At 53.3% G+C, this 27,711-nt stretch overlaps 5 protein-coding genes across 5 annotated transcripts; 2 read left to right on the top strand and 3 right to left on the bottom strand.

The window, feature by feature from the left end:
* The first annotated feature begins 2,792 nt into the window (after window positions 1-2,792).
* HER10_EVM0012394 (uncharacterized protein) lies at window positions 2,793-5,837 on the top strand. The gene is made up of 6 exons (XM_035481790.1): window positions 2,793-2,880; window positions 3,011-4,048; window positions 4,140-4,719; window positions 4,820-5,145; window positions 5,200-5,428; window positions 5,489-5,837. Exons 1-6 carry the CDS (start codon window positions 2,830-2,832, stop codon window positions 5,659-5,661), a joined length of 2,397 nt encoding a protein of 798 aa, XP_035339004.1. The 5' UTR covers window positions 2,793-2,829; the 3' UTR covers window positions 5,662-5,837.
* A 1,488-nt stretch (window positions 5,838-7,325) lies between these two features.
* Window positions 7,326-10,013, bottom strand: HER10_EVM0006396 (amino acid permease). Its single transcript, XM_035475982.1, has 3 exons — window positions 8,926-10,013; window positions 8,554-8,847; window positions 7,326-8,496 (listed from the first exon to the last, which is right to left on the bottom strand). The coding sequence occupies exons 1-3, from the start codon at window positions 9,342-9,344 to the stop codon at window positions 7,467-7,469; spliced, it is 1,743 nt and encodes a 580-aa protein (XP_035338443.1). The 5' UTR covers window positions 9,345-10,013; the 3' UTR covers window positions 7,326-7,466.
* Window positions 10,014-14,660: 4,647 nt separating this feature from the next.
* Window positions 14,661-18,418, bottom strand: HER10_EVM0007674 (NupC family nucleoside transporter). Its single transcript, XM_035477223.1, has 3 exons — window positions 17,570-18,418; window positions 16,146-17,481; window positions 14,661-16,082 (listed from the first exon to the last, which is right to left on the bottom strand). The coding sequence occupies exons 1-3, from the start codon at window positions 17,902-17,904 to the stop codon at window positions 15,918-15,920; spliced, it is 1,836 nt and encodes a 611-aa protein (XP_035338579.1). The 5' UTR covers window positions 17,905-18,418; the 3' UTR covers window positions 14,661-15,917.
* Window positions 18,419-19,289: 871 nt separating this feature from the next.
* Window positions 19,290-21,347, bottom strand: HER10_EVM0007142 (amidase; the record flags this gene model as incomplete). Its single annotated transcript, XM_035476708.1, has 4 exons — window positions 21,021-21,347; window positions 20,411-20,964; window positions 19,490-20,358; window positions 19,290-19,437 (listed from the first exon to the last, which is right to left on the bottom strand). Exons 1-4 carry the CDS (start codon window positions 21,097-21,099, stop codon window positions 19,290-19,292), a joined length of 1,650 nt encoding a protein of 549 aa, XP_035338529.1. The 5' UTR covers window positions 21,100-21,347.
* Window positions 21,348-23,598: 2,251 nt separating this feature from the next.
* HER10_EVM0013223 (uncharacterized protein) lies at window positions 23,599-25,558 on the top strand (the record flags this gene model as incomplete). The annotated part of the gene is made up of 2 exons (XM_035482587.1): window positions 23,599-24,663; window positions 24,721-25,558. The coding sequence occupies exons 1-2, from the start codon at window positions 24,566-24,568 to the stop codon at window positions 25,556-25,558; spliced, it is 936 nt and encodes a 311-aa protein (XP_035339083.1). The 5' UTR covers window positions 23,599-24,565.
* Between the last annotated feature and the right edge of the window lie 2,153 nt (window positions 25,559-27,711).

The raw sequence follows: 27,711 nt of genomic DNA, 5'->3' as shown, positions 1-27,711 counted from the left end.
CACATGCATTGTTGTCTCTTTCTAGTGACCAGGTAGTCGCTGTCTGAAATTTAGTGTCTTGAAGCCTTAAGACAACGGCGTGACAGGGTGTCGGGTAGGGGTCGAAGAGCGCTATCGGGTCAATTCCAAGGGAAATGGGTTTCGTCTCAAGTAAGCTACTCGTCTAATACATTGTACTATCTACCTTGTGTTGAACACATCTAAGGTTGCATGTTGTGGCTAGATGACCCGTCAGTGATGGGATCTTGGGCAACAGAGACAATCAAGTCGAGAAAGCTCGTGAGGGGTGTGCAGTCCGATTCTTGGGTATGCTCAAGGAATGCTTTCTTGCGTTAAGATCCAAATGGAGACGCCGAGTTTAGTGGACTGAGGGTGTATGCTGCTATGATGAGAACACCAGCCTTAGGGCCTTGACTGAAGCAGACATAGCTCAGCAATCGGGGGTCCGCCGCAAACCCTCAAAACAAAATACGGGGGGGCGGGCGTTCCTCCATGCTCCATATACTCCGTATAGCCGCTTCAGACCCAGCAATCATTGGTGATCACAGTGGCATGCTTTGTACTGAAAACTTCATGGAGCATACTGCCTTGGCCGCAGATGTGTTGAGAAAAGAACGGATGCCGCCTCGGTGTGCTGGTTCAAGCACCTCACGCAAGTCCACGTGCTTCTTATACAAAACTACTCTAGGTATTAGCCCAGCCTCCGGTCTCTCGCCGTTCTCAACTCAAAGGGCTCAACTCAGCTCCCGATGCGGCCAGGAGGCCCTTCTAAAAGTTCGATCGACCCCAGGCTTGGCTCGCTGGAATCGTCTTCCCCGAAGCGTATAGGCAGTTAGGCCGTCAGCGACTTTGCGGAGGAAAAGACTCTCGATGGGGATAAGGGCCATTCCCGTTCGGCCATTCGCTGGTAGACGAATATTTAACTTCGTGAAGAAAGTCACCAACCCTCAACGGACGCAGGTTGAAGCTTTGGAATGGAGAGCTGTCCCCCTCCCCATCCCCCCTTTGACCCCCATTTATTTGCATTCGTAACATGAGACCAAAAAGGGCGCCAAGGCCGTGCAGTAAGTACTCCGTAGATGGGATGCGATGACGGGGAAATGACGATGGATTCAAGACAGCATCTTACGGGTCTTGATCTTGTTGGATTCGATTAGTCGTGATCGCCGAATATTTCTCCGAGGCCACGTTCCTGGGTATACTCACCGTGAAATCGATACAATCAGACACTCAACTGCCTTCGAGGCATTATGTGTTACATGTCCACCGAGTGATGTATAGGTATTGAGACGAGGTGAGGGCTGACACAGATCTTGATACGGGGGTTCTGGCTGTGTCTCATTAGTTATCTTGAATCTCGGGACGGCTCTATCTCTACCCACATTGACGGAATAGCCCTCGCAGTCTCAGCCCAACAGACACATCCATAAAATATCCACCTGTTCCCGCGGTCCATAGTCTCAAATCTAGAACCTGATAGCGCTCAAAAGCATTTTCCTATTCCGTGATAGCGACTTGGCATGGCATACGTGCGCCTCCACATTGCTTCCAGATCCTTCAACCTTCATCCACGAGCCGACAGGTCCATCGGACCGGGGAAAGTCGACAGACCAAGACAGACCTTCTCCAGACGGCCTAGACTAGAAGGAGTGTAGTGCGCACAGTGCGTCTGAAAAAGAAAAGTATTCCGTGAGCGCGAATACCCCTTGACAGCGATCAAGGACAGGTGGATGGCGGCCCCATCCTCAGACTCCATCCACCCTCGGCCAGAATTCAAATCCAAATCAGCCAGATCATTTTGTGTAGTCAGTTGCAGACTCAGATGATCAAGAACGTGGTAAAAGTCTGCAGTAAAGATTATGTCTCAGGTATTCCAGAGGTTGTGAACACCCGTACTTCCCCGGAGAGCACCGAGTTGGTTCAACACCAGGGTTCAGATTGTTTGCTCCCTGATGTGGAATCAACGGCCGGATGCTGGGTCTGCACCCTGGTATCGCCTTCATGCAGCCTATCCGCCGCAGGATCTCGAATCCTCCACAGGCTCAACGCCCACGCACTAACCCCAGTCGCAAGATTAACGTACGCACGAGCTCAAAGATGGTCTTGATAGGGCACAGATTTCCGGTAAATCCGGGTCAACTTTGGATTCGTCCACGTCCTCTGGCACGTCACCTAATTCGATTTCTACGCCTGTGGTGGGTCTAAAGCCCAAAGGTACGGCAGTAGGGAGCGCCGCCCATGTCAGACACAGCCTACACAGGTGAACATCCTCGGTCAACCGCTGGATGATATATGACTACAAACAGGGATGCCGTTGCATGCCCACAATCAGCAGGCAGGAAGAAGAAATGTATCCCTAAATGCTGGGAAAGACAGAGAAGTAGTCGAATATCGTGGTTGGTCTTAAAGACGATGGTGTAGATCCTTGAAGCGGGGAGCCGCCAAGATAGCAAAATGTCATTAAAGCGGAATGGGGAGCCGCGTTATCTCACCATACATGTATTCTTCAAAGGATTATAGACTTCGGGCGCTTCAAGGCGACAGTTTTCGTCGGTATCTTGCCATCGGAGACGCCCACTTGTCCGACCTGTATAACTTCCCAAGCCAATCCTTTTTCAACATTACCCCGAGCAGCATCGAATCACGAGATCTGACAGTTCGATTAACGGGTGGGAACACAAGCCAAGTGCGCCTTACCCTTGTCGTCGAATTTTCCCGGTCATTCGATTGAGAACTCGGTTTGCCTGTGCATCACCGGTTCATGCCACACCCAAGAGAACTACTTGCTCTTTGCGATAACTGCGGTCACACTCGACTTGATACCAGAAGATGGAGGATTCAGGAGCTCAATGGCCCGAGCACTGTGGCCCATTAGTCTTTGTAAGCCATTCCTGACCCAGTTCAATAACCCTCGCAGTATTTCTGCCCATGCTACCTTCCACCTAGAACCATGAAAAGACGGTCTGAGTCAAACGAGAAGGGAGAAGAAAAATGACTAATCAGAATTCAGAGCACCAAGCCTTTGAATGATGTTGGATACTCGGTTTACTCGGCACCCTATGAAGGCCAACACAGAGACTCGGCAACTCAGGGCCACTGGCCGTATGGCACTCTTGAAAACCAGAGCAGTCCTCAAGGCTTTTTCCACGCCATCAACGAGGTCTACAGTGTCGACGCGCGACAAACTATTGGCTGGGCCACGGCTCCATCCTCCCTCGATCATGGTTGCTCCGGTGGAATAGATCAGCAAACAAGCATTCTTCCGACTAGAGTACAATGGTCGGCCAACCCGGTCTACAGCTGCCTCGTGCAACAGCACGATGGTTCTCGGCCGCAAGAGAATCAACCCATCGAGCGAGTGGTCTCTCTTCACGGCCAACATTTCAACCCCTATGGGCGGTTGGATCATTGGGAGGGTTCCGGGGAACGCGTTTCAATTGCGACAAACTCGCAAATGCCATCTCCACCGAGATCAACAACTCTATCCTACGGTTCTGCGAGTCCAGAGGATATCGTTTCGCCTCAAGAGAATGCCTTGCTCCGGAGCGGATTCCCGGTATCTGCCGAACGCCCTCAGCCAACTTCGATCAACCCGATTTCTTGTGGCGCCGTGCCTCGTCAGCAACCTGAGAACCATTCCCTGCCTAGTCTACAAGGCGATAGTCGAATGAAAAACAAACATCCGCGGTTTCAGGAGCAAGCCAGGAAGCAGTGCTTGAACTCTCCGACAAACGAGTCCGGTCCCCTTGAGCCACGAGAGCAATCAGGAAACGCTCACCGAGTCAAATCGCTTGCTGATGTCTCCTCTAAGCCTTCCCACTACAAGAAGCCAGCGCAGAATTCGATGGCGAAAGGTACCAGTGAGGGTGTTCGAGTGTTGGAAATTGTTCCCCGGCCAAAGGACTCCGAGTCAAAAATCTCTGGTCAAGCACGAGAGCCAAAGTCAGCTGGTCGACGGAAACGCGTACTGACGGACGAGGATCGGCGTGCCGTGGCTGACACTCGCAAGATTGGCGCGTGTATTCGATGTCGTATGCAGCGTCTAAAGGTGAGTTAGCTACGTCCTCTTCCAACTTTGGCATCGACTATTGCTACACAGAAGATGAGACCCTTGATATTGACTAAGTATGCGATGTCAGTGCGAAGTTGATACGGAAAACCGCGATGGGCCCTGCTTGACTTGTGCGAAAGTCGACTTGAGTTCTTCAAAAGTCATTCACCGCCAGCCGTGCATACGAACCAAACTTGCCGATGTCGTCCTTTACAATGTCAACTACGCTGGAATCAACACGAAGCTGTGTCTTCCTGCTAAGATAATCGACATCGAGAATTGGTTTGACGAAGCTGAACATGACATCCAACTCGTGACGCGGGGACTATGTTCTGTGCCGATGAATATCCGAGTTCGCAAGTTCGATAAAGACTCCATGTCGGTGGACCAAATCAACTATTTCTGGATGAACGAAGCGAACGGAGAGGTTGAAGAGACGAAACTCGAACCGTACGCACTTGCCAGCGTGAGCTCGTCGAGGGAGCAGCTGGAAGCTTACATCGAGGCCAACGCGGTGAAGGGCTGGGAGGAGCAAGCCTATCGAGGTGATACCGACCAGCTCATTTCAAAACACTACAAAGCGGCATTGGAGTACTACAACGATTGTGATCAACATCCCATCGACCGGCGTCTGTTGTTGAACTTGTTCAAATTCTGTTTCGCCCAGCGTGAGTGCTTTTACTATCCCGAATCCACATCAAGTTCCTGCATCAACTGGGTTGTTGTCAAAATGCGGCTTTACACGTTCTAACAACAGTTATTTGCCAGGAATCATGAACCGCCCTTCATGGATCTATAGCAAAGATCCGAAGAGTCAAAACTGCCTAGGCATGTCACCAGCCAAGGACGAATTCCACCCTCTGATCGATAGGATTCCCACCCCGCCAACGACTACCTCGCAGATTCGTTCTCTAGCCCATGTACGACTGATCAAGCACCATGAATATATTCTTGAAGACCTTGAGAAACTCTGCTGCAAGAAGATTCGAACGTCCTTCTTCACAGTCTATCTCGTGACGTTTATCATGCTCCACGAGCTTGCTGCGACGACGGAACACTACAGGCGAAGCCCCTTTCTCTGCGCTGCAAAAGAGGTATTATGCGATTGTCTATACAACTTGGAGGCTCTTTGCTGATGGAGACTGCAGAAAGAAGATAAACAAGAGTCGTATCGACAATATCTCGAAGTTGCGAAGAAGAGCGCAAACATACTTCTGCTTCATTGGCAATACTACCGACGCGCTCCCGAATCACACTGCGCTGCCGACGATTTTCTTGGAGACCATGTTGCCCGATGGTTTTGGACAGGCTTGGAAGATCGTCACGAGGGGTTTTGCAGGCAGACATGGAGGGACATGAAGAAGGTCACGGATGATGGTGAGTGGAAATAGTTTCTATACTTCCACGTACGCTTTAGCTCGACTAACTCTTTGGCAGGTCATTGCAACAATCACATGTCCCCCGGAAATCCCTTTTATTGGATTTCCCAGATGTTCGATAGCGATTGGAGTCCGAAAAGCATATGGGATCGCGTGGATAATATTGTCGCCAAGCAGGAACCACCGGCTGAGCCGGCGTTCAAGCCGCGGAAAGCGACGAAATTGAGATGAATGTTCGATGAGGTGGAGTTGCGGTGTTGATGATTTCACATGGGAATACACGAGGAAGAACAGGACCACCTTAGTCATGTCCGTGGGAGGTTACCTGCATTTGGATATGAAACTGTAATGGCATGAGTAGTGATGACGACTGGATGAATAGAATCAAGACTCATGTTAGCCGCCCCTGATTTGAACAAAAGTCCTACTATATCAGGCTCTGAACCTGAGACACTAGTGTTGGGCCTTACGAATGAGATGCCTTCTTGTATTGTTGGATGGCTTTCTAACCTAGCCATATTCCAACATAAATGCTGCGTGCGTGACAGGTGCTCATGACAATCGTCGCATTCGCGCTTCTGAGGCTATTATATCAGGATTGCTGCACGCATAATATCTAGAATCATGCCATCATGATGAACATCTTCATCAAAGTTTGGGCACACGTATTCTTGCTACCCCTAACGTGCTGACCCCACCAACCTCCAGAGATGATCAAGTAGCCGCATCCTACCTCGATACTCTGGTTGAACAATGAAGCAGATGTAAGCGGGCGACTGCGATGTGCTTGTCACCCGTGGGCGATCAACTCGTCACTGGTCAGTAGCCTCAGGTGCGTCTTCGGGACGAATTCCTCTACCATGATGCCAAAGACCTATGTTGAAGATATCACAAATACCATCTGTCATGGTTGACAACAGGTAGCATAACAATATCTATTTAGATCAATGCCAACCCCCTCGGTAATCCCGCTTCAGATCATCCTTTACATGTAAGCCGACGCCAATAGCCCGGTCTGACCTTTCTCTGGTTGAAGTCGAAACATTGATGATGATGAATTGTTCAACACTGGTTCCACCCCGCAAGGGGCAAAGGGCGCCTGCGTTGGCTGCCGGAGACTGTGTACCACTTTACGAAGCGCTGATGTTTTCACGCAGCGCACCTAAGGTGAGACTGCTCGTGAGTCTCTCACTCGTTTCCACTGGAGAGACGATCCTCGTGCAGCTCGGCATGCAAAGCTGTGGAGATAAGGCAAAAGATAGGTTACTTGGCTAGGTAGTTGTGGTGACTGTAAGAGATATTTAAAAGTTATCCAAAACTCATGCTAGAGAATAATGAACGGGACAGCACGCGGCGACATTAGAACGCGACTTTCCGACTCTTACGGCTATCCATTCAGGCCAGAATGAGTGTCTCGTGTTCCGACACACCGGCAAGTGTGCTAGCACTCCGCGAACGAGGAGGCGAGTTCCTGTCAACTCGTACTGAGAGTAAAGCAGCTTTCTCGACGCGCCTCGTTAGATCATGCTACCAGCGCTTCCCATGAGCCTCGCAGACATTCAGTCAGGCCTGGTATTCAGAAGTATCGTCTAAGGGAGCAAAAAGTCAAAAGTGATAGCACAACCTGGTTTCGATCCAGGGACCTCTGGGTTATGAGCCCAGCGCTCTACCCCTGAGCTATTGTGCTTGAGGTAATCTTTCTGAAGGCAGATGTTCCAACAAGGCGAGGTTGGGACTCATGTAGCCTTGGACAAGTGTGAGTCATCGTGGGTGGATTCACACCCCACCTGATGTGATGAGAACGTTTGTTCTTAAGCCGTTGCTTTCCGAGAGAACATCACTACAGCAACATTACTTCACGGAAGAAAACAGTGAAAAAAGTCAAGTATAATCTTGCGCAGAGTAGACAATATCTTTTTGGTCTAGATTGTGATATGTAGCTAGTGGGCGGGCCAAAACGCCGTGGTATATTCGCAGGACATGATATTCATGAAAAATGCACAGACTTCCATTTCCTCTCACCACGCTGAACGCGTTTAAAAGAGCCAGGAAAGGAAGGTCTTGTAGAACCAACCACCCTTGCCGCCCTTGCCACCGTTGGCCTCCTTCTCGGCAGCCTTGCGAGCGAGGAACTCCTCCTCCTCGCGGTCGATGATGTCCTTTCCGGTGTAGAAGTCGGCCTCGTGAGGCTTGACGCCACGGGTCTTGTAGTAGAACTTGTGGCCGAAAATGAGGATGAGGTAGAGGGGAATGCCGAGGTAACCGGTGATGAAGGTCTTGTACTTCTCCTTGCCAAAGTCGCCGCCAGTGAAGACATCGTAGTTCTTGGTGAGGGCAATGATGATGCAGAGGAACAGAGCGCCGTAAGAGCCCCAGATGCCGACGGGGGCGACGTAGGGCAGGATCTCGTCGGGGATGTTCTGGGCCTTGCGAGCCTTGCACCACCAAATGTGGGTGACGAGGATGGAGATCCAGGTCAACAGACCGAAGATGGTGGTGAGGTTGACGAAGTAGCCAAAGACAGCCTTGGAGTCGTTGGAGACGTTCATGAAAGCCAAGAGGGCGAACATGGCGGAGAAACCAAGGGCGTAGATGGGAACACCACGCTTGTCAGTGCGCTTGAAGATGGCAGGGGCAGAGCCGTCAGAGGCAAGACCGTAGAGGGTACGGGAGGCGATGTAGAGATCCGAGTTGGATGCAGAAAAGACGAAGATGCAGATGCAGGCGTTGATGATGTGGGGGATGACCTTGACACCGGCGAGCGTGGCAGCGACGACGAAGGGAGAGGCGGAGGCACCGGTCTGGGACTTGTTGGCGAAGGCGAGATCCGGAGAGTTGTAGGGGACGAGCATGCCGATGAGGAGAACACTGAAGCAGTAGAAGAAGAGGATACGGTAGAAGGTGAGCTTGATCGCGCGGGGGATCGTCTTGCGAGGGTTCTGAGCCTCAGCGACGGTGACACCGACAAGCTCAGTACCAAGGTAGGCGAAGGTGGCGTTGACCATGCAAGACCAGAAACCGTAGAAGCGACCGGCATCGCCAGTGTCGATGTACTCCCTGAAAGCACTTTGAGGTCGTTAGCCATGAAAATGAGTTGATCTGGCAGGTGTAAGTGAGACATACCCAGGGTTTTTCCAGTAGCGGAATCCCTTGCGGTCGTGGTCGGGGCCACCGCCAAGAGCCAGGACGAGAGAGAAGATGATGATTCCGACAATGGTGACGACCTTGAAACTGGAGAGCCAGAACTCGAATTCACCGAAGAATCTGATACCGAAGTAGTTGATGCAGACGATGGCGACGAGGAAGATGGCGATGAAGACACCGGGATTGACTTTTTCACGATCTACCCAGAACTGGATGACCAAAGCGGCGGCCGTAAGCTGGTTGGGCGTAACGATAATGTACTTGAACCAATAACTAGAAGGCAAAATCATAGTCAGCACATAGTGCGGAGAGAGAGAAGTGAGGTAAGAGGGAGGGGTTATTGCGACTTACGTCCAGCCGAGAGCAAAACCGAGAGAGGGGTCGCAGAATCTCGAGGCGTAACCAGTGAAACCAGAAGAGATGGGTAGCCAAGCAGCCATCTCACCGAGACCAGCCATGACGAGGAAGACAATGAAACCGACGAGAGTGTACGAGATGAAGACGGAGCCGGGGCCGGCCTGGGCAAGAGCCTTGCCGGTTCCGACAATGAGACCAGTACCGATGGCACCACCGATGGCAATCATGGTGATGTGGCGGGCCTTGAGACCACGGTGCAGCTTCGTGTCCTCGCTGGTCTCGAGACCGCGGATGTGGACATTCTCCTTGAGGTTGTCGTCGTAAGTCTGTGTCTGGTAGCCCGTCTTCTCGATGTCGTGGCCGCCGTGAGCGCCCTCCGAAGAGGACGCCCGCTTGACAAGGCCGTCGCTCATTGTTGCTGTGTGACAACTGAGTGAATCGTACACAAGATGGGAGGAGGCTCTACTTCTGGATTTGGGCGAAGACAGAAGGAGGGGGATTGACAAGTGAGAGCTCTAGGAGCGAGAGGGATGGGAGAGAAGGAAGAGAGAAAGAGCAGCACAACGATGTAGGGAAGGGGGGTGTTCGAGGTTCTTTAATTAAGATTTCAGCGCCGGCTCGCGGGACCAGGGACGGAGGCGCGATAGAGAGGCTGCCGCATGTGAGGGAAGGGTATCCGTCCGTAGGTAACAGTTCGCATCCCGTTTCGACTGACACCCGGCGGCGCCATACCAGCGGGCGAGGCAAGACAGGCAGATCAGAGCTGTCGCTCACACATACATCCCATGTCGCTCGCAGGTTCGTGGGCTGGACCTGGCCTAGCTTGCTTGGGGGTCTTGATGGATCCTGCAAGACTGGGGCACTGGCGTCGTGCGCTAAGATACACCCGTCAAGGATCCCTGTAGGCGTCGCCGAGTGGTAGTCGGAGACGGATGGTGCTTATGGAGTTCTACGTTGTTTTGACTGTTGGTATTACCTTTGGATGTTGGTCGCACTATCTTTCGGTATCTCTTTTACGTTGCGAGTACATGCGTGCCCACAATGGAGACTACGGGGACTAAGGTACCCACACCACGTTCGCGGTTCTGCGCAGGTAGGCTAGCCAGGTGATTGTGGAGAGATAGAGGGAGAATGGGTGAGTAAAGGCCGTGTCTCACAGACAGCTTCTCCATTCTCCTCCGTTGAGCCAGTCCAGTCTCTCAGTCAGGGCCCAGCAGTGCCGCACTGGACTGGTCGAGGAGGGGACTGGAGGATGAGTGAGGGGAGGGGGATTGTGGTGGAGAAAAAGCCTGTCTACCGGGGTACGAATGGGCCAGGAAACAACAGTAAGACAAGGATAGGCTGATTCTGTGGATGGAGGGGGGGCGTGGCAAGGGTTCACTTGTCTTGCGGAAAGGAAGCAAAGACAAAGGCAGCACGGGCAGTTGAGTTGAGTTGTGGTTTGTAATATCTGTTGGCTGTGATTGGGCACTGGAAAGTTGCGTGTCCAACGCCGTTCAGCCTTGGCGAGCATCATCAGTGCAGTCAGATGGATGGGTGGCGGCGGGCAAGTTTGGAGAAGTGTGACTTGGATGTGCGGAGGTGATGGGAAAGCCATAGCTTCAGCGGGGACTTCGCAGTACGTTGAGATGAAGAGAACAAGAAAGGAGAGATACGGATACTTGGCAGTCAGTCAAAGTCAATCCTTAACGCGGAGTATCGTCGACCGCCGAGCATGAGTCGTGATTCCAAGTCAGCTGCGCCTAGAGACTGCCCAGCTGCCCAGTCCTTCGCGAAGCCAGTTCACGCCAGTCTTACTCGCTGATAGGAAGAGTTGGGGAAAGCTTAGACGTGACAAGCAAAGGAGGATGAGCCCCGAGGTGCCTGAGCAAGCGAGACAGACCCTGGCTCGAGATGGGCAACGATCGGTGGTACCAAGAAAACACCAAGACAATGGCCGAATGCGCGGGATTCCTTCGACGGCCGGACGCAGCAGGTCGATGTGCCAAATTCCAGTTCTGCCACTTCGGTTGCAAGAAACAGTTCTAGAGTAACGCCCGCAGAGTGAGCAAATCCTCCAGGTGGTTCCCTCCAGCAGCTTGAGAATTGCCTTGAGAGATTTGACCCAGACTGTCAGAATTTTCACCGTAATATTAGTCGTACGGACTTACGCGATGATGCTTATCTCTGGGGCAAACTCAGTTCACCCTCATCGTTCCTCTTTCTCCCGATTTATCGCCAACAGCGGGAGATCAACAGACCTTCCATCACGATCAGGCTACAAGTCTTCCGACTGCGAGAGAGGTAGGTAGTCAGTCCGCCCGGCCACCCGGTACGCCTCTCTTTCTCTCTACCCTAAAACTTAGCACTGCGCAAGGCAGAGTGCGACGGGGAGAGACATAGACGGCGTGCGAATATGCAGGCTTCAGCTGGTTCCGTCCCACAGCGTGGGTGTCCCGGACACGGATAAGGCGTACGGACTTAGAGTACGACGGCCAAGCGTGCCAGAACAGGAACAACCACGACCAACACCACGACCTCCACCAGCTCTCGTCAAGTCACAGAAAGCCAAGAGATAGAAGGCTCACGCGATGGCCATCTACTCGGGCAATCTGCGGGGGCACCCTCAAGCCACGATTCATACCCTCACGCCAATCACCGCCAATGGCTCGTGCCCAGATAGGCTGTTCGCTCGCTGAATCGATCCAAGTATCCGTACACTACCTACTCCATTCGTTGCTGCTGATGGGCAGCGGTGATTTTACCTTTACTAAGGTACTAGCAGACTGCTGGCAGTATTACTGGGAGAGCCTAGCGGGATCCCTCGAGTCGTCGACCCTGCAAGGGAACAAACCAGTCTTCACGAGGCACTGATAGAGATATCGGCATGGCCGTCTCTGCCCAGTCTCGATGATGTGAATCTAGGTACCGCTACTGCATGGAAGAATAGACCGTTCGTCGCATTACTTACATTCACTGGCTGACTCTCTGACAGCTCAACACCAAGTGGTGGCTGCGTCTGCCAAAAGCTTAGAATGCGCGCCACTGCGCCATTTGCCCCATCGTACCCGTGTCCAAGAACCGCCAGCGGCTTGTCCATCTCTTGAATCTCTTGTTGCTTCTTGGAGTCTCAACCTCCCGCAAAATACCCGTTGCTCGGCAGAGGGGATGTGGATAGAGCCGTTGAAGGACGTCTGTCCCATGATTCCTTTTCTCTGCCCTTCACGACGTGCCCCTCCACGAGTCCACAGGAACAAATGCCCAGGCCAGAACAGAGTAAACGAATACGTACATGTTATGTGAACCTTTTAGGTGTTCGGCTTCACCAGCGGGTCACCAAATAAGTCTAATCGCGACGCTGACACTAACGCTTATTGATAATATCGTCCGCGTGGGCATTCCATCTTACGTTCTAGAAACGCGCTGCATCTTCCCACCCATCCCTCCCAGACCTCTCACCAAGGGCCCCAACCACCATCTTCCCTGCCACTCTCCCCCTCCATCGCTTCTCCAGCTGTTGCTTCGTCCACTCAGAGCCTAGATCTATCTCCCCGCCAAGACGTTTATCTCTGGCCCAAATAAGCAGGTCCTTATCTCCTCCACATGGCCCCTGTACTCCTCTTCCCTGCCTCGGAGTGGGAACTTGGGAAAGTTGAGCATGGGCTTGCCCGAGCTTATCCTCGCCCTTGGCTGACTTTGGCTTAGACTACCGATGGGCCACCTCGGATGGCTTGGGACGGTTCGGCCACTTTGCCTCGTCTTGTCAAATTCTGCCAAAGTCAATGGCTGGAAATGTCTTGTCTTGGACAAGTCGTAAAGTTGGCTCACGTTCCCTTCTGGCAGTCAGCATTACCTATCCGTACTGCCACTCTGCCATAGAGGCATAGACGGAAAAATCTTGCTAGCATGTTTTGTTTCTTGGGAGCCAGGACTGAATGGCCACGGCCGCATTAGCCCCGCGAGACCCCGTCGCTTTTGCTCGGGCACTTGGCCGGATGCAAGTCCCCCTGCCCACCCATTTAGTGTGCGTCGTACGAATGGCAGAGCGTCCTGTCCTGCGGGAACCATTCCCAAAGAGTCGGCAGCGTCTCTCCCACATTCCAGCCCAAAGGTCCATTCTGCATTTCTCGGGACTCTCTGCGCAGTAATTACATGCTAGCTGGGGCGTCTGGGCTGACTGGGAAAGGTCAGCACTTCTCAGCTGCATGCGTGATGCGAAAATGAGACTCCAGTCTGCTCTTCACTTCAGCGTGAACTGACAATGCGCTGGAATGGCGGCGCCAGGGCAGATTTGATGTCTGATTGTCATCACGCAAACGTGGGACACTCGGCCGGATCGCATACCGAAGGGGATCATCGTCCTACTTCCCTCTGATTGACGAAAACAAGCCCAACAGCGCCAGATGCGCCGTTGAACTCAGACACCCACTCGCAAAGTGCACAGCCATCCTGGGGGAAGACCCCTCAGCCTGTGGTGCTTGGCGATCAGTGCGTCTTTGTCAAGTTTGGGGTCTGCTGTCAGGTAGGTATTCGCAGCTTGCCAGTCAAGAGACGAGACAGTCAGACATCAGACTGTCAGACGTGATCCATCCCGTCGTCCCCCAAGGTCCCCAATCCTCCCCAGTGCAGGAATACCGCACATGAGTCCCCAAGTCCCGGTCCCGGTCCCACGCGTTGGTCGAAGATGCAAGCAGCCGACTCGAGGCCGGCTCGTCGTCATCTAAAAGGACCCAGCTCTTAATTCCCGACGTCTGTCCAGGCACTGCAAGATCTGGGATAGTGGGCGGGACAGAGCAGGGATACTGACTTTGGGACCGTCGGTGAGCAAGTTGAACGGCTATTGAAAGACTGAAGTCCAAAGATGTCTCCTATCCACGGAGCAACTTGTGACGAATTCCCTTCCGTCACCGCGAAACGGGTTTTCCATCTACCGTCCAACCAGACGGTGCGAGTCGGTACTATGGTCCCCCGGAACGATGTGCGGGCGTCTGATATTGGTTTCTCTTCTTCTTCCCCCCTCCCATTCCCGAGAAAATCGAAACGGCCTCCGCTCCGGCGCTTCCCACTGTTCCTAGAAGCACGGAAAGTAATCAAAATCGCGCCATTCCCGACGCGCCCCTAACCCGAATATTGTGCCGGATCAGCTTTGCCAAGAGCCCCTAGATGCGGTATTTTACCCATCACTGCTCCGGCGACTCGTATGCGCGCCTGGATTTGATATCTTCTCGGCCTTGGCCCGGCTAGGCGCCTCGGACAGTCTCCTAGGCCTGCTAGGCAAACCAGTCTGCCGGTGGCTTGCTCTAGTGCTTTGTGTGCCGAAATCTGCAAAACACACGCTTGAGGCTGCACTAAGAGGCTGACTGAGAACTCGCAACGGCGAGAAGGCCGCGGAGTTGTTGAAGCCTCAAATTCCTTTATCAGACGGAGTCACTTTTGGGGTCAATATTTTCGCAATCAAACAACCGCGATAGGCAATGCTGGCATAGTCGTCGACGCGAGGTAGCTGTTGCATCGCAGTTGAATCGATCGTCGATGCAGCCTCTGCAGCCTGAAATAATTGCGAGTCTCGGGATGCTACCCTGCCCTTCCCCTGCTCACCCATCGACGGCTACTCACGGCCAACACCTCAAAGTTTTTCTTCTCAGTGCCTGAAGGTGCTAGGTATCCCCCTTCACTGGCGTCTTCTACGCATTTTCTAGCGTTTCCATGGCCGCCAGCGCCGAGAGAGTAGTTGCTAGTCCCTGGCACCCCTCGTGAAGTTTTTCAAAGTGTGGAAAATTAAGTGCTTCAGAATCTCTGTGTGCAGTGGGTCACTTTTCCCCAGCTCTTCCACATGATCTCTCACGAATCAGTGATGCTTCAAATTGACCAGACCCCAGATGAGACTAACTAGGGCAGTAAGTGCAATATGGAAATTCCCATGTGCATTCGGTAATTCCACGCCTTCTCCAGGTATTCAACAGCTCTTGGAAAAGCTTGGGACGAACGCACAGTTGGGGAAAAGGAAGCGATGGGGTAATGGATTGGTACTATGGAGTAAATTTCTCGTAAGAGGTTGGCATTCTAGCGGAACCTCTGTTGACGCCATTCATCTCTCCCACAAACACTCTGGCCGCCCAACGATCAGACTTCATATGCCATCTGTTCAAGAGAGATTCTATTACGTGAAATGGCGGGGAGTTTCGTGAATCCGTCTCTTGGCTGTCTTGATTAACCTGGGGTATGGGGTAGCGAGAGAGGGGTTCAATGGATGAACCGGAGGCCGAGGCTATGACTGTTAACTCCTGATTCCGGAGCAGTGAGGAAGCATTTTTGACAGATACCGCGCAGAGCGTTCTGGTGTCACAGTCCTCGCTAATTGAGACACGGAGGCTTGCCTGTTTTTCCGTAGGGAAACGGATGGTCCCTAGTCCCTAGAATAGAGTACAAGATACAGAGGTCAAGAGAATTCAGCCTCGGCCGCTGCCGCCTTACCGGGAGGGAGGCTGAAAACGCCAGCTGAAGTCAGCCTAGATGAATGTCTTGACTGCGACGCCCAACGGGACACGTTGCGAAGCACAAGGTTTGTTAGCGGCATGCAGGACGGGTACAGCTCTCTCATGGGCCTCATCGCTCTCGCGGTCAGTTCCGTTGCCGGTCAGCTGAGGAAAGTTAGTTGCTCATGCCGAAGGGGACATGTTGGCTCTCTCAGAGCTCTGCGGTTAGCATTCAGGTGGTCCGGCGGCTCCCGCAGACCCCCGGCGAGTGGTTGGCCTGGATTCAATTGCGGTGCGATCGACTCAGCCTCAGCAGCGTAGCATGCCCAGACTTGCTCCGCAGACTGTTGAAGTATGAGCGTCGTGTTCGCATGCTGCACTCGTCTGGCACGTGAAGAGAGGACGGATAGCTTCGCATCTGGCAGGCAGTATCATGTCACGGCAGATAATCTTCCTACCGCTATTGTTACATATGATACAATGTAATGTGATTCTATTGTCGTGGCCTAAGCCTCGGCCTCTATCCCGAAGCTAGCCAGTGTACAACATGCCAGCGACGCTCGCCGACGTGAGGGTTGAAAGTACGCCGGCGAACAAGGCAGACAAGGCGACTCGTGACACATCTCCGGCGCGTCCGGGAGCAATCTGTGAAAGAACACCGATCTGAGTTCCCAGTGAACCAATGTTGCCGAAGCCCTGCGAAATCTGGTCAGCTTCCTATTCTACGCAGGGTTGCGACTCTGTCAAAAGTGAACTTACGCAGCAGGCATAGGTTGCAATGAGCTTGGAGCGAGGTGACATGGAGATGTAGGGTTCGACCTTGCTCGACAGAGAGTTGAAAGCAACGTATTCGTTGGTGATGATCTTGATTCCAATGAGCTCTCCCACGGTGAGCAGGTCCTTCTTGGGCACACCCAGACACCAGGCGACGGGGTAAAAGACGTAGCCCAGAACAAGCTGAAGGGTCAATGGGGGATCGTCGATGCCCAAGAACTTGCCGAACCAGCCGAGGATGCCGTTGATGAGGGCGACGAAGGAAATGATGCAGAGGAGTGTGGCGACGATCATGCCGGCGACCTTGATACCGAACCAAGCTCCGTTAGCAAAGGCGTGGATGGCGTTGGCAGCCTTTTCCTCGTCATCCGGAACTGTGATGCTACCGCGAGTGATGCTTTCCTCTGTCTCTGGGTAGCGAAGCTTGGACACTGCAATACTTGCTGGAATAGACATGACGCATGACGAGACAAGAACTTGTGCGTCGAGGCCGAGGCCAATGTAACCAACCAGCACGGATCCCGCGATAGTTGCAAAGCCACAGGTCATGACCTGATGGATCTCGGCCAGCGTAAGGTACGGCACGAACGGCTTGATGAGCATGGCCGATTCACCTTGCCCGACGAAAGGCGTCGCCGTCGCCACCACGGCCTCGGCGCCTGAGACGCGAAGCGACCAGAAGAAGAAGACGGCAAACTTCTTGATGAACCATTGCAGGAACCCGCAGTGATAGAGCAGCTGGACGAGCGAGATGAAGAAAATGATGGCCGGGATCACAGAAATGAGAAACCAGGTCAGAGCAGATACTTCGGTCGACGTCAAGAACTCGAGACCCTGCTTTGCGAAACCCAGAAGCGTCCGGGCCATCTCGGAGATGAAGGCAAAGATATCGTAGCCGACGCCCGTTTTGAGCACGAATACGGCTATGATGAACTGCGTGAGCATCCCGCCGATGACAGTGTGCCAGGGGATCTTCCTCCAGTCGCGGGAGGTGAGGGTGAGAAGACCGATCATGAGAAGCAGGCCAAAGAGACTGATGGCGCGACTGGCACGAGTGTTCTCTCCCACTTCCTCCGGGACCATGGAACCGACCAGGAACACGCCAATGGTGAGAAGCGCAGCAAGAGGCTGGTGCAGTTTGCTGGGGATTATGTCGTACGCTCTGCCAACGGTGTGCTTCCAGACGAAGCGCAGCGGTACCATGACGGCAGCGGCAGGGAGCCACAAGGTGACGATGCGTATGGTGATGGCGAGATAGACCAGGAAAGACTTCAACCAGCCCATCTTATCGCGCTGGAAGACGAGGCCGACGATCCACCATCTGTCCAGGAAGTTTCGGTCAACCGATGCCACCAGACTAGCCACCGAGAAGGGGGCATCTGAGAGCATGAGAGAGGTTCTCAACTTACGCTGTGAACAACATCCATACAAACACGTGGATCGGAAGCTTGAACTTCCTATAGAACCGGGCCACTTTCGCTCCCTTGCCCTTGGCATCTCTCATCGAGTCGGTCTGGTTGGTGCCGACCTCCAAGTCGCTCGTGTCGACGACTTCCTCTCTGTCGCGTGACGACTTGCCCGTCTCGTCGCCCTTGGGCGGAAGAGAGCGAATAGGAGTATCCACACCCGCCTCGCCGCCGGGCCCGATCTCGTTCTCGGGCCCTCCTCCTCCTCCGTGCTTCTCGGACTTCATGTCGGTGCCAGACATGTCCTCGCCCGGCGCTGCTGCAGTAGTAGGACGCATGGTTCGCTTTTGGCTTGTGTGCCGTGCCGTCCACTACGCACGGGAATGGTGACGAAGTAAGGGGGGAGGTTTGAACAGGACGAGCTTTTCAGGGACTGGAGCCCCGTCCAAGAAAAAATTTGGCGAGTTGTGGAGAGGAATTAGCGGAGCCGGGAGGCGACGTCTTGACCGTGTGGTGATCCAGTGGGAGATGGGACGATGATGCTGGGAGGGGGGAGGTCAGTGCGAGCTTTTGCTGCGCCCACCGGACGAATATCAATTGAGATTAATGAAGATGCTGGGACTCTACCGTAAGTCAAGTGAGAAGATGGTAGGCAAGATGGGATGAGACAGGAAGCTTAATGCGGCCTGACAATGGGAGGCTTCTCCGGATCCTCCAGCTTCGCGAATGATCGACGATGTTGCACTGTGGCGGGATGGCGGCGTGTTGCATGTGTCCATCGCCTGACAGCGCGTTCGGGTTTGTCGAGTCGGCCCTTTCTCCGTGTTCCCACTTCGATCCCTTGGCTTTCTTGGGGGTTACTTGAGCGCCACCCAAACTCATCCTTGAGAGCCGCGGCGACCTCCGTGGTGCATTGAGGTGGCTATCATACGGATACTTTACCGACAACAACACGTGGCGCCGTGTCTAACCGGTGATTCTTATTACCTTCAAGATACTACCTACCTATTGTTGCGGGGAAGCTGGCGCTGGCGTGCCTATTTCTCCACGAAATCGGTTATGAGGAGCTAGAGGAAGAAAGGTATTGAGCTACTGGTCAGAGCTAGGTGATGACGTCGCATGTTTTGGTGAAACCGATGATGTCAAATGTGAAAATAAGGTGCGGCTTAGATCTTGGGACGAACCGATAGGTTGATTGATCTGTTGACACAATGTATACTGAGTCAAGGCATTACTGCGACTGAACAAAGTAACGAATGGCGAACTCATCCGTCATGCGAGCTGTGATCATCTAATGGCACTCGGGAAGATTAAGTGAGATGTAACTTTCATACTGGGACTCTCAGAAAGCTAGTCAGCAGCTCTGGTATGCCTAATATGAATATTGAGAGTGGACTGCTGTTCCCAATGTCGACGAAATTAGAGTTCCGGGTTCTGGACGGCATCGACATATCGCCATCTCGGATAACCCGGCTGGTGTTTAGGGGTGTATCTCGATGAATCTCGCTCTCATCAGCTGTCGTGAAAGCCCTGTATCATCATTATTTTCGAAGAAACTTTGGCAATGTACAAATCTTATTGCATTTTCCTCAAAAGCCAGACTATTGGTACCTAGTCAAGGCGCCGGTTACCGACGACGGACAGGTCCAGGGCACCAGCAGAATTGAACGTTGATAATTACAGGTGCAAGAAATACTCCTCTGTAAAGCGATTCCAACAGTCACTAATATCCAGCAAAGTCACCAATCTCGACATTAGGCGTGATGTATGGTTGAATCTTGTCCCTCGTCTTGGTCCTCTGCTCGTAAGCATAGGCCAGGCTGATGAGCTTTGCTTCGGAGAACTTTGCGCCGAGGAAGCTGATACCGAATCTAGGAGCAATCAGTATCCGTCATCAAGCAGTTAGTTGCAAGGTCTACTTACGGGACATGCGGACCAGTATCGACGAGGTTACCCCTCCTATTCTTGATCACCGTGGCGTTCGCGGGATAGAAACCCAGGGGAACGGTAACCACAGGTGCGCCCACGATAGCGGCCCAGGTGCTGGAGAAGCTCGTCGGCAAGATGACGGCGTCGAGATTGTGCCTTTCCAGTGTTCCAAATAGCCCGCCTTCACCACCGAGGAATGCGCTCTCTTGCCAGGCGGCCCAGAATCGCGGGTCGGTGTTGTTGAACCCTTGCTCGTCAAGAGCCTCATCCCAGACACCCGTGTTGCGATCAGGGTAATCCTCGAGCGCGAATGATTGCGTGAAATCGCGGACGTCGGCCAGAGACTTCACATTGTTCGGGTTGACTGTGAGTTCGGCGAGATAGGAAGCCAAGTTCGAGATGAAGTCTGCGTTCAGGACGATGGTCTCGGAGTTTGACGTAGCTAGCTGCTCCGCGGCGGTAAAGTTGGCATTGTCGACAATTACGGCACCAGCAGCTTTGAATACCTCAAGGGTCTCCTCAAAGGCATCCGTTTCAGTCCCGGTGGTGTTGTCGGAGAAGAGTTCGATGGCATTACGAGGGATTCCGATGCGAGCTCCACGCAGACCGTACATATCGCAAGCAGCTGCGTAGTCTGGGATCTCGCCATTGTTGGGTATCGCTGACGTGTAGTTATCGTTGGGATCTGCGCCGGCGATAGCGTGGAGGATGTAGGCGGCATCCTTGACGGTGCGGGCCATGGGTCCGATGGTATCTTGGTGTTCACTAATCGGTATCACCAGGTGCCGGGAGGTCAGGCCAACGGTTGGCTTGATGCCGACGAGGTTATTACGTTGAGAGGGAGAGACAATGGAACCATCGGTCTGCATAGTGTGAGGAAAGATGATCTAGTGCACATGAAGCTGTATCACGTACCTCGGTGCCCAGAGCCGCAAGTGCGAGGCCGAGATCTGAGGCCACACCACTACCACTGGAACTCCCACTCGGATCTTGCTGGGGATAGTAGGCAGCATAGACCTGACCTCCGTACGCGGACCACCCGTTGCTCGTATTGTTGCTCCTAAAATTGGCCCACTGACTGAGGTTGGTCTTGCCGAGGATAATGGCACCAGCCTCTCGAAGCTTCTTCGCCATGAAGCTATCTTGAGGAACTTTGGCACCTAGCAAGACCCAAGAGCCCGCAGTGTTATTCATCTGGTCGGCGGTCGCGATGTTGTTCTTGATGAGGATGGGAATGCCGTGGAGCGGGCCCTTGATTGTGCCATTGGCGCGCGAAGCATCCAGGTCGGCGGCAATTGACAGAGCATCCGGGTTCACCTCGGCCACGACATTGAGCGTACTATTCACTTGATTGATGCGCCCAAGATAGGCATTGACGAGGTCAACACTGGTGAAGAGCCCGTTTTCGAGGCCCTCGGCCAATTCGTCGAGAGTCACATCTATCAGGCCGGGAAATGGTACACCCTTGACTACAACTCAAGTCAGTTGATAGACCGGACTACAGTTGATATGATGGCAAGCTCACCCGTCGTCAAGCAGGTCGCAATGCCAAAGATGTTCAGCCAGATCAGGGCGAGAATAATCACTGGGCGATAGGTTGCCATTGTGCCCAAGTGAGCGAGAGCAAGTCTCGCGATAGTAAGACTTCAAATGGTTGACTTGATCACGTAGCATCTTCTAGATTATTCAACCTGGGGTTGCTTGCATTATAAACCCAACTGTCCAAGCCAAGATATCTCTGCGTGCATGCCTAGCTCGATGCAGAGGGTGCATCGCGTAGAGTAGTCTGCCGGCACGGCCCCGGAGCCCGGCGAGAGTGATAAGAAACGGCCGGGATCGCGTAGCTTTAGTCAACGCGGAATGATGGCGTATCCAGCCAAGAGAGGCAGCTCATTTTGATAAGAACCCGGGAGCCAAAAGTCATGACGTGTACGGAGAGTGAAATTGGGGTACCTATGGAACGTTTTCTCCCCCTTGTACGCAGTGTTAGTCATATCGGCAGACGTCGATACCCCTCAATTATTGACAAGGCATTCGCTTAAGGTATTGTACCGCAAGATGAAGTGATCAAGCGGTGGTAGCACGGGATGTTGCACCGAGCGGCTGGAGATGCAGCCACAAAACCGGTGAGAAGTGAGGGGCACGGAGGATCCTACGGAAGCACGAGAGAGAAGGGGGAGAGGCGCGGGGATCAGGTGCCGGTCCGCCGGGGGTGCCGCGGGGGGAAAACCCGCAGCGCTGGTGGAGACCTGTGTGTAGGTACGTACCTCCATCCGCTCCCCCGCGTTTCTCCGGCTTATGTCAGCTTATATAAGGCATCTTTCCTGAGGTGGCTGATCTTCGGCCATATCTCCTTATTTTATCAGCCAGCCCCGATTCATCCCCGGCAAGAGGTTTTCCCGCTCGGAACGGCCGGACAGCGCAACGGCTTATGTAAGTGCATTATGTAAGTCGAACCCCCCCCCCCCCCCCTTTCGATGCTCAGACGCGCCCTCGGTCCCCGAACCCCCCTTCATGAGGCCATCGACACGACTCGGACGGTACTGACTTTGGCAAAGCATTCGTCACCCTATGTCTCCATCCTCTCGTCATACCTCGATTGCGCCTGTTCCGTAATCTCAAGGCATGTGGCCCACGCATCGTATATCCAGACTCTGACGTTCTGGCTCGCAGGTGTAGTCTGGAAAGTCTATCTTCTGCCTGTCTATCCATACTGGCTACTCAGTCAAGGAATTCGAGAGTCAAGACTGCAGGATCAACACCTTCCAGAGTTCTGGCCAAGACTGCGAGAGACCAAAAATAGGACCGTGCCAAGAGCCATCTGCAACAGCTCTTCTGCAGGTTCTGCAGCATCGTCACATAATTACCCTGCGCCACAGAGTCTCATACCATCGGTTCCTGCACGTTGCGAGTCTCAAAGATCTGCACAAAGATCGCCTACGCAGAAAGCTTCTTTTGCAGCGTGAACCCGAGGAAACGTCCAAGAGTTGATCCTCCGCCATTCAACGGACCAGGCCGCGTTTGCCAAGTTGACACTGCCGAAGCGTACAACAAATGCATGATATTGCCAGCGGACTAAGCAACCTTACCTGCGGCAACGGCGGAATCTCGCCCACCGGGCTATCACGGAGAAGGCAAGGAAATCACAAGGCAAAACGACGTGGAGCTGCCATTGGCTGAGCCATCGTACCTGCATATCCGCCCCAATAACGACGTCTTGTCTTCTGATACGCCACCTAGGCATGATTCAGTCTGGTCTCTTCAGACGATGTTAGCCCTAACTTTTGAATGAGTAACCTGCCCGTTGAGCCAGCAAAGCCAGCGTCCCAGCCCTGTAAACAAGTACCTTGGTTTCTACGACAATGTATCAGCAGGCCCTACGAAGTGAGAGGCGCATGAAACGATACCTGCTGGGCGTCCATCCTTGTGGATAACTCCCGACTCTCTGGGGGATCGCCGCTGGGGAAGCAGGCAGCTTGGCAGCCCACCTTACCCGCGCCTTTTCATGCACCGAACTCGTCCGCCACCCATATCCACTGGCGGCTGGTCGCCGCTGGATGTCCGTGAGCGACTGCCGCTTTGCCCATCCAAACTGTCAACATTCCTTCGCATGAGGTTGCGCAGAGCACCCGATCTTGTCATCTGAGTGGGCTGTGGTGCACCACGGTTCGCTACGAGATGCTCTTTACCACTGCCGTCTGAAAGGATCCTCCGTCGTTCTCCACGCCAGCTGTCAGGACGTTTCGCTGGCCTCCAAGTGAGAGAGCGCCGGTCTTGGCGGCGTACCATAGTAGTACATGATATCAAGGACGACATGGAAATCGACGTCGGTTTTGCCTATGTGGCTCGTGATGCAAGATTGCATCGTATTGCGTTTGCTGAAAACTTTGCTGCAGAGCCGCGGACTAGTCTAACTATGCTGACCTTAATTCTCACTTTCTCCCCCTTCTCCCCACAACGTGGGTTCTTGGATGAAGGACTAGATCAAGGAGATGAATTACGTTTTTTTCTCAAGCATGGACTGCGAAGTTGAGTTTCTCGGCAAGCGACGATTTACCTCTCAACCTGCATGTAAACCAACCACGGGCCACGCACCAGACCGTCAGGCTTTCAAAACACTTTCGAAATGAAGCTAACACAAACTCGCTGAACTATCGTCAGAATCCAGGGAATCGCAAGAGGGCAAGGTTCCCGAAGCTTCCAGCCTGCATTCGGGCGAAGTCGAACCGCCAGTGTGGTCGCGAGGAGATGACAGCCAACCCCTGGCTTCCACGACCTGGCCCCCTCGTACCTTTGGCGCCATAGGTAAGCTTAAGACCAGGACTCCGCTTGCCGAGAGTATGGAAGGGCAGAGGGATACTCCAGGTCAGCCTCCAGGACACACCATCTCAAGAGAGGCACTGAAACGAATCGACATCGGACGAGTTGGTCCATCTCGCGTCTTCTTGCAGAATTCTGCTCAAGGCTTACATCAGACGAGGAGAGCCTCCACCCACGAAACGCCCCAGCGAAACGTCTCTTCATCCTAGAAAGTTAGGAGAATTAGCGACGCAGGGAGATGCTTCCCACCCTGAGAGAACTCAAGGCGAGCCAGATGCAAGGTAGTATCCTCCACCCAGCGCCGATCCGGCTCTATGCGGTGCGTGGCTCTCGTGAGGTCGGGCACTTGGAGCCGTGAACTCTAGATGCTGTCGACCTGGAGATGCGATTACTAGTTTCAGGCACTCGCGAGTCGCCCTTTCCGTGAATGTTAATCTGAAGTCGCGGCCAATGGATCGACGCCCACCCCTTACGGCTGGCAGAATGGAAGCCATTCCAAGGTTTGGACGAGCATTGCACATCCCTGGGCTCGAGCCAGAATGCATACTCGCTCTTGTTGACTAAACGGAGTATTAAAGAAGTCCTCCATCGCCAACTTCTGTAGTGGGAGGATCAGGCAGGCTCCTCAGTTTACGCCGATACCCTAACGGCAACCTCAGATACGAGTACTCCCCTCCTATCAAGCGCCAAGCTTGTCTTGGTCACCACCTCCTCCAATCATTTGTTGAGCAAATACCACCATTCACTATAATGAGATACTTCACGCCAGCCCTCCTGCTCGCCTCGGCCCTCCTCGTCGGCATCAACGGTGCTCCGGCGGGGACGGACGTTGTCCAACGGGACCTAGGGTAAGCATACATCGCGTTCGTCAAGCAGGTCGTACTCCCGAAACTAACAAACAGTAGCGAGCTGGGCGCTCAGGCGGACGTGCCGCAGATTAATGCCCCCGTCGCCGTCGCCGCTGTTGAACAGCCCGAGACCGCGCTAGTCGCGGAAGATGAGCCGCACATCAAGGAGCGTCAGATTCTGAAGAAACTCGCCAAGCTCCTCGGCAAGAAAAAGAAGAAGAAGAAGAAGAAGAAGGCGAAGGCCGCCAAGGCAAAGGCAAAGGCAAAGGCGAAGGTCAACACTCCACCTCCGGCCAAGGCGGCACCGCCTCCGGCCAAGGTCACTCCGCCGACTCCGCCTGCCGCCCAGCCTCCCGCCGCCGCCCCTCCCGCTGCTACTCCGTCCAAACCACCCGCTGGCGCGCCCAAACCACCTGCTGCGAATCCCAAGAAGGCCGGCGCCGCGGCTGGAGCCGGAGCTGCCGCGGCTGGAGGAAATGCTGCTGGAGCTGCCAAAGGTAATCCAAACCAAGGTGCTAAACCCGTCCCACCTGCTCCTGTTCCCGCCGGCGCAATTGCGGCCGGTTCAAAACCCAAGCCTCCGGCTGGAGGAACGCCCAAGGCGGGCGGTAACACAAACACAAACAACCCAAAGGATCCAGCCCCTGCCCCCGCTGGAGCTCTCATGGCTGGTGCCCTCGCCGGAGGTGCGACAAATGGGAATAAGCCTGGTGCTGCCCCTCAGACACCTCCCAAGCCGCAAGCCCCTCCTCCTCCTCCTCCCCAACAGCCTCAGACGCCTCAGAATCCCGCACCGCAGACACCACAGAACCCTCCAAAGCCCCAAACACCGCCCCCTAAGCCCGGTGGAAGTGGTGGTTTACCCCTTGCGGTTCCTGGTAGGAACTCTGTATGAGAGCTTGTGTTGACGAAATGGTTTTTGCGCAGTTTGAGTCAGCAATCGTTCGGAGATAGCGAACACACGGGACAAATTACAATCGACAAGACACTCATTTTCATGCCTCGTGGGTAACCTAAAACTCCATAATTCAATAACTCTATTCGGTGGAACATATTTGGTGAGAAAGTCGTGGGCATGTCACTCGGTGAGACTACAAAGGCTTTGGCTTGGCTGGGAAATCCGAGTGTGTGTACATAGGGATGACAAAGACATGAATGATGACTGGACAACAAGTCGGGTTCTATGCCGAAAGCGCTCCAAATGTGATAGGCATGATCCTCTTTTGTTCTGTGCGGTGCCTGGTGAGTTGCTTCTAGCCGAAGTTTATTGTTCTGATGCAAAGTTACGGCCATTAGAGTAGTTTCAGCTCGCCAATAAGGCACGGTTACAAAGTTTATTCATGACGCAGATGCGTCGATGGCGACGAGTCTGCCCAAAGTGAACTTCGCAATGGCGAATGCGACCGTCAAGAGTGGTGCTTTTTAGTCTTCCGATACCGTTTGAGATGGTCACGCTCGATCCTGGAGCCCGGGCAGCATCTCTCCCTCATACCAACCATCCCTTTCGTATCACCCGTTCGGTACCGTTCGGTACCATTCGGTGGCCAAACTTGTTGTCAGAGTTGGCCCTGCATAGAGCAAACAGGCAAGCTCTCTTATCGGGAAAGACGAGGGGAATCTGAGGTGACTGGGCAGAAACTTCCATCGACAATTCGAACTGTCAAGCGGCCTTCGGAGATTCGAGATGCTCGGAATTCTGCTACTTTCATCAAGCATGATGGTGTCCGCGCTTACTTCCCATGGATGCCGCGGAAGATCAACTGAACTTAAAGATCACAGGTAAAGCTGTAGCCCCTTTCCAACTGGTAATTCATCTTACTTCCTCTTGAAGAGCTGCTTCGTAGATAGCCACATCCCCAGTCAGTCTCGATGTTTATCGAAGGACGAGTTCAGTGGAAGTTTGCCTAGTTCAGTTTGACCAAAGACGCCGTTCCTCCCCGAGAAGCTTCGCAACTGTTGAAGTAGGCCACACCTAGTTACCTACACCTGGTGAAGTCAGCGAAGAAAAGCGCGAAATCTTCCGATTGCAATCCCGGCACTGGGGCCTTCTACCAAAGGGATAATAAAGGAGATAACATGCGCATGTCAGTCGAAGATTTAATGTTGCAAAGTTCAATTAATACGCAATGAAGCCAGTTTTCGGAGGGATGCACACACATAACCTTCCGTCAAATTATTGCTCACCCTCCCGGGCCCGGAGCCGTTGCCGTTCAACGCTGCGGTATTAGGTCATCCTGGGATTTTACATGGCGGGAAGAAACGCAAGGCTGATGACACTGTCCCTAAGCACCGCAGCGCAGACGAATTGCAGCGCAATCATTACGTGTTGCTATGATGGCAAAGTAAATTTATCTGACAAGTAGATTCGGTAATGAAGGGTTGCCCAGTCATGTAGGGCGCATCCCATTCGTTTGGCCACAAGCAAACAACAGCCCAGGTGGTGCCCTTCTCATGCCCTCAGCCCCTGCCGCGAAGTCGTCACTCGAATAGTTTATACTACAAGGATCGACTCACAAGACGTCCTTGATGACCGTGCGACTACATAAACACTTTATGTTGGTAACTAAGGCTGTTTACAAACCGTGAGTTGCGTATTGGACACACTTTCGTGGCCGTGAGTTCTACAGCAGCTACGAGCGAGTCGCTGAAAGATATCTTTCTAGCAACCCCCTCTGCACTAATATCGTTCCTAGGCGCAAGAGATTCTGATAGGTAGCTAATGAGATCTGCTGGGGCCAAAGTCCTATTAGGACCTTCTGATGCTGATCGAATATTCTAATAGCAGGCACCCGACACTGATCTTGAACGTACACAAAAGAATGGAACTGCCCGTAGCACCCAGTAAGGGATGGAATGGGTCTTAGAATCACGGACCTTTTGTTCGATCAAAGCCTGGTGCTGCGTCGTGAAACCTCATAGAGAAGAATAGTCCTCCTGCGCCCCTTGCCAAGTAATTACGACGTGTCGATTGTGCCGGAAAGAGATTATCTGGCTCAAACCGGCGGGAGAACTCAGCACCATTGTTGAAGGCGGGCTTATTCAAAATCT

Source organism: Colletotrichum scovillei (genome assembly GCF_011075155.1).
Source record: "Colletotrichum scovillei strain TJNH1 chromosome Unknown Contig00001, whole genome shotgun sequence".
Classification (NCBI taxonomy): Eukaryota; Fungi; Ascomycota; class Sordariomycetes; order Glomerellales; family Glomerellaceae; genus Colletotrichum; species Colletotrichum scovillei.
This window is presented reverse-complemented; position numbering and strand designations above follow the sequence as displayed.

Excerpts from the sequence above, each read along its gene's own strand:
- HER10_EVM0012394 (XM_035481790.1), top strand. The coding sequence starts at position 2,830 with ATGGAGGATTCAGGAGCTCAATGGCCCGAGCACTGTGGCCCATTAGTC. Across the intron at positions 4,720-4,819 it reads CAAATTCTGTTTCGCCCAGC|GAATCATGAACCGCCCTTCA; the intron begins GTGAGTGCTTTT and ends GTTATTTGCCAG. Across the intron at positions 5,429-5,488 it reads GAAGAAGGTCACGGATGATG|GTCATTGCAACAATCACATG; the intron begins GTGAGTGGAAAT and ends ACTCTTTGGCAG.
- HER10_EVM0006396 (XM_035475982.1), bottom strand. The coding sequence starts at position 9,344 with ATGAGCGACGGCCTTGTCAAGCGGGCGTCCTCTTCGGAGGGCGCTCAC. Across the intron at positions 8,848-8,925 it reads GGTTTTGCTCTCGGCTGGAC|TTATTGGTTCAAGTACATTA; the intron begins GTAAGTCGCAAT and ends TTTGCCTTCTAG. Across the intron at positions 8,497-8,553 it reads CGCTACTGGAAAAACCCTGG|TGCTTTCAGGGAGTACATCG; the intron begins GTATGTCTCACT and ends ACGACCTCAAAG.
- HER10_EVM0007674 (XM_035477223.1), bottom strand. The coding sequence starts at position 17,904 with ATGCGTCCTACTACTGCAGCAGCGCCGGGCGAGGACATGTCTGGCACC. Across the intron at positions 17,482-17,569 it reads GTATGGATGTTGTTCACAGC|ATGGTGGATCGTCGGCCTCG; the intron begins GTAAGTTGAGAA and ends CTTCCTGGACAG. Across the intron at positions 16,083-16,145 it reads TTGCAACCTATGCCTGCTGC|GGCTTCGGCAACATTGGTTC; the intron begins GTAAGTTCACTT and ends CAGATTTCGCAG.